This window comes from Charadrius vociferus, unplaced genomic scaffold (assembly GCF_000708025.1).
Source record: "Charadrius vociferus isolate BGI_N301 unplaced genomic scaffold, ASM70802v2 scaffold433, whole genome shotgun sequence".
Classification (NCBI taxonomy): domain Eukaryota; kingdom Metazoa; phylum Chordata; class Aves; order Charadriiformes; family Charadriidae; genus Charadrius; species Charadrius vociferus.
Genome location: NW_009647846.1, coordinates 2,933,036 through 2,937,817, shown reverse-complemented (window position 1 = coordinate 2,937,817; position 4,782 = coordinate 2,933,036). Strand labels below are relative to the sequence as shown.

The window sequence follows — 4,782 nt, the reverse complement described above, 5'->3', positions numbered from 1 at the left end:
TGCCCAACCGCCCCGGGTTGCTTTTGGTGGCCTTTGCTGGGCTGGCAGAAATCCCACCCCAGAGTCGCTCTCTGCAGCTCCCCAGCAATAGGAGGAGACATCCAGCAGCACATCCATCCCCGGCACTTTTTGTACTGCACCGCGCACATCTTCCACTGCCCGCACAGCGTCAGCGCGGTCGGCTGCGGGCTGTGCAGGGCAAGGGCATGGGATGGCGGCTCTTGGCCCTTGCCGGAGCGCCTGCGTGGCGTTGCCATCAACCAGCACAGCCAGCTGCCTGCAGAGCCGCGGGAGCTCATCCCGCAGGCGGGAGCTCATCCCGCCAGCTTCGGAGCCAGGACCCAGCACAGAGGTGCTGCTGCTGGCTGGGGCTGCTTGCTGGGCGGCCGTGGGGACATGCAGGGCCCTTAAACAAGATGTTCCTCAGTGCTGGACACCTCTTCTCCTCCAGCTCGCGTGGTACAGGGCTCCCAGAGGGAATGTGCCCCCGTATACCTGCAAAAGTCTGGGGCAAAACAGTCTGTAAATGGCTGAAGCACAGTGCTCTCCTACAGCCGACGCGCTGTGGTACTGCTCGGTCCTCAGCTTGGTATTTTTATGCGAATGCAAATAGGTGAGGATTTAACCGTGCCTTTTTATTATTTATTAGTTGTTTTGCAGCAACCTGTAGAAACTTGAGCCATGTACCAGGGCTGGGGGATGAGCACCATCCAAGCACAGAGCGGCTCTCCCCCAGAGAGCTGTTACTCGGTGACACGCATCTGTAGCCAAGACTTTGCATCTGGCGGTGCAGAATCCCTTTGGGATTCGGATGATGCTTTAGCAGCTGAGTCACTCTCCGACGAGCGCTCTAGATCCGAAGTTCTGTGAGCATTAAAACCGGTGGGGCTCTGACACTAACGGCCATCGCTCCGGGCTATGCAAGGAGTAGCTGTGTCCCTGGCGGGTTCTGCTTTGCCCACAAGCCCAGTATTTCTTCTGCAAATTGCCCACATGCTGGGGGAAAAGAGAGAGGCTTTAAAAAAACTTTCAAATTTAACAGCGCTGCTGGAAGAAGGTGACAGTGAATCCTGCTGGGGCATAGAGTCACCCAGTGCCGGTTTTAAGCAAACCTGGCAGTTTGGGAAGAGCAGCCTCTCCCTGCGCTGTCCTGCTCCGCGTGCAGCACTAACCTCTGGCTGGAGAGGCACGGCCCCTGTTTTGGACACTTCTATGTTTTGCTGGGGCGGGATGGACATGCCGTTGGGACTTTGAGCTTAGCATTTATTCTGTATATCCCCAGTATATCCTCAGGTCTTCCCTTGCACGTGCCAGTAACAGGTGAAATGAGTGCGTTTGTGCCAGACAAACAGGGTCTCTCTTTCACGGGGTTGGGTTTATTTCTTGCAGGTGTACCCCATCATCGACTTTCCCGACCCCGAGATCTCCCTGGCCTCGCAGCGAGCCATCGCAGAGCACAGCGCAGCGTTTGCCACGTCCTCCCGCATCCTCCGGCAGGTAAGGGGGGAGCCCGGGGGCTACAGGCGGTTGGTTAGGGAGCTTGGTTAGGCACAATAAGGTGTTAAGGATAGTAACTGATCTCATTTTTTATTTAGAGGTGATCTTTAGCACACGAAAAAGAAATTTTAATTATCAAAGAAATCTTAATTATCAAATGAAATACCAGGGAAATAATTTTTCAGACGTGTAATGAAAGATGTAGGCAACTGTGGTTATTATTGTTCCTTTTACCTTTTCAAAGCCCTGGCAAACATTATTTATTCCCACTATTTTTATCTTAGAAGCTAATTTTGAATAAACGTTAGGATTCCACTCCCTCTGATTCTCACTAGAGTGTTGTAATCTCTGTTGCTGCTATTATAAATGTGATTGCAAATGCAAAAGTTGAGCTAGAACATACTGTCTTTTCACCCACAGGAAAGAGAAGGTTTCACATTAAAAATGCAAGTAAACTGAAAGACCAAAATAAACTTGAAGGGAGATGGTTTGATTTTCCATGTGGTCTGTCAAAACCAGCTCTTTGGCAAATTTCTGTCTTCCAACTTAATTCCAGCCTATGATTTCCCCTTCTCAGCATCAAAGGCAGTTTGCTCACTGGAGTGCTGCACACCAGCCAAAGCATCCTCAGGCTGTATGGGAAAGCAGGTGCTGGAAACTGCCCGCCTTGCCAAACCCCCGGCACCACGTGGGCTTTACGCCGACCCGGGCTGCCTTCTGCCGGTGCTTTCCCCACCATTCCACTCTTCATCCCCTCCGCCTGTTGTTGAGTGCAGTTCTTCCGCTTAATAATCAGCATCTTTGGAGAAAGCTGGGGGCGGGAGGGGGGAAGCTGCTCTTCTCTGCTTGGCCGACGCTATTCTGGTTTCTCACGACGTTGGGGGTGTGCCGGAGGTAAATACCGGACCGTCGGTACCCTGTGGGGTTGGAGGGGCTGGAGCTCCCCCGGCTTCGCTGGGCTCATTGGGCTTTATTTAAAGCGCAGACTTTGCACGTGTAATGGCAGCAGGAGGTGAGAGCCGGGCTGGGCGCCTGCCCCTCGGGGTTCCGCTGCTCAGCGCCTCCTGCGGCTGCCCCGGGCACCGCTCGGCTCCCGTCCCTCTCCCTTCCCTCCGGGCAGCCCGAAGGGGCTGGTGGGTGTCGCTGGGCTCGAGCTGGCGGCGGTTCCAGCTGACACAGATGAAAAGTTCACCAAAACTTGGGTTTGGTTGGTGTTAGGGAAAGGCAGGAATTGCTAAACTCCTTCTGCAAAGGAAAGAAAAGGGCAAAGCAGTGCACTCCGTGGGGAGATAAGGTGCCACTGCAGCACTGATATCTGTCTCCTGTAGCTCAGCCGTGAGTAATAATTGCCAGACAAGTGGAAATGAAAGAGGGGGCTCTGGGGAGACCTCAGAGCCCCTTCCAGTGCCTAAAGGGTCTCCAGGAGAGCTGGGGAGGGACTTTGTACAAGGGCATGGAGTGATAGGACGAGGAGGAATGGCTTCAAACTGGAAGAAGGGAGATTGAGATGAGATATCAGGAAGAAATGTTTCCCTGTGCGGGCGGTGATCCCCTGGTGCAGGTTGCCCCGAGAAGCTGTGGCTGCCCCATCCCTGGAGGTGTTCAAGGCCAGGTTGGACGGGGCTTGGAGCAACCTGGGCTGGGGGGAGGTGGCCCTGCCCAGGGCAGGGGGTGGCACTGGGGGGGGCTTTAAGGTCCCTTCCAACCTAAACCAGTCTATGATTCTATGAAAGCAGCTTCCTTCCCCTCAGATGGAGAAGGGGGCAGAGCAGCAGGGGTTACATCTGCAGCAATTTCTGCTGCAGTAACTCAGCACAGTGCAGCCCATCACCAACACCTCTTCCTGCTTCCAAGGGACAGAGGTGACACGTGTCCACAGTTCACCACCAACACCAGTGTTTGCTGGTGCACACCCAGGCTCCTGAGGCTTTCCCATGTTCCCAGGGCAAGGACAGCGAACCGCCTTCACACACAGACCTCAGCCACGCGTGAGACAGGGGCATGTGCTAACACACCCAGGACTAGAAACAAGGGCTTAAAGGATTTAAGGAATTAGCCTAAATAGCTATAAAGGCAGTAAAAATGGTCTAGTACGCAAGGGCCGGAACATGCTCGCTGCAGCTAGAGGAATTTTTGATGGCTGTAGTGATGTGCTGGTGGGTCTCTGTCAGATTTTCTTTTCCCCTTCACAAAGCAGCCGCTCTCTCGGACCTTGTGGCTAAAAGTTGGGGCTTTTTTCCTCTCCACAAGTGTCGGTCTAAAGCAAGATACAGCATCTGCTCCAAGCTGCTTATTTAATTTGAGCTGTTGCTTTCCTTTCCCAGCGTCAAACAATTGAGCTGATCCCCATCACAGAAGTTCACTACCAGTATTCGGGGAAGCCGTACCTCTACTACATCTACGGGCTGGAGAACAAGGTGTACGCGCTGGACTACCCCGAGAGGTGCTGCTGCGGCTGCGCCATCGTCTGAGCGCCGGAGCTGGAGAAGAGCACAATTAGGGCACAGCGAAGCCCCCGCGCCTGCGGGGACCCGGGGATGCTCCAGGACGGCTCCCACCGCACCGCCTGCGCTCACGTCTGCCACAGAGGGCTGCGAACAAAATGGGGAAGGGGAAGAAATCCGTGACACCCCTTCCTCCAAACCGCTCGTGCCTCAGAGCCAGGGCCAGCTCCAGGCCTCCCGCTGGGCGCAGGAGGAGACCTGTGGGTAAAGATTTCCCCCCATGGATGTTCTCCCTTCTTGCTGCAGTGCTGTATCATTACAGTGATGCAGATTGACAGAGGCATTTTCAGCCCAGCTGTGCAGTTTATGACCGGTCCCTTTCTTTCCCCATTTTATTTGTCAGTTTTCCTGAGTTACTGCATAATCTATAATGATATATTTCAAAATATATTAAATTAGCAAATCTAACTTTAACGGATTTCTTTTTAAAATACCCAGTAACACCATCTGAGGGGTGGTGGTACCAATACAAAACCTGTTGTCTAAGAATACAAGGCTCTTGCGGTACACGCTGTGCGCGATGCCCTCGGCGGCTGCAGGGGTGGGGAGAGCAGGAGGTTTGGGGGGATGGATGTGGTGTCACCCCTGTGCCCGTGGAGGGGACAAGCACTGCCCCTGGGCACAGCACCCGCTCCTGGGCCTCATCCAGAGAAGGGGCATTGGCTCAAGTGCCTGCAGGAGGCACTTCTGCCGTGTCCTCCTCTTTTTCTTTTTTATCACCAATCTTGCAACGTTTATCTCGGAAAAGCTTGCAGGAGAACCTCGGCTTGCTTTGGGTTTA

General features: G+C 53.9%; 1 protein-coding gene across 1 annotated transcript in view; it reads left to right on the top strand.

Annotated features, from left to right (window-relative positions):
- SSUH2 (ssu-2 homolog (C. elegans)) overlaps positions 1–3,968 on the top strand; it is a 10,873-nt gene extending 6,905 nt beyond the window's left edge. The window contains exons 8-9 of the mRNA XM_009882886.1: positions 1,390–1,497; positions 3,822–3,968. Coding sequence (XP_009881188.1) covers positions 1,390–1,497; positions 3,822–3,968 — 255 coding nt within the window. The remainder of the gene's footprint in view (positions 1–1,389; positions 1,498–3,821) is intronic.
- The last annotated feature ends 814 nt before the right edge of the window (positions 3,969–4,782 follow it).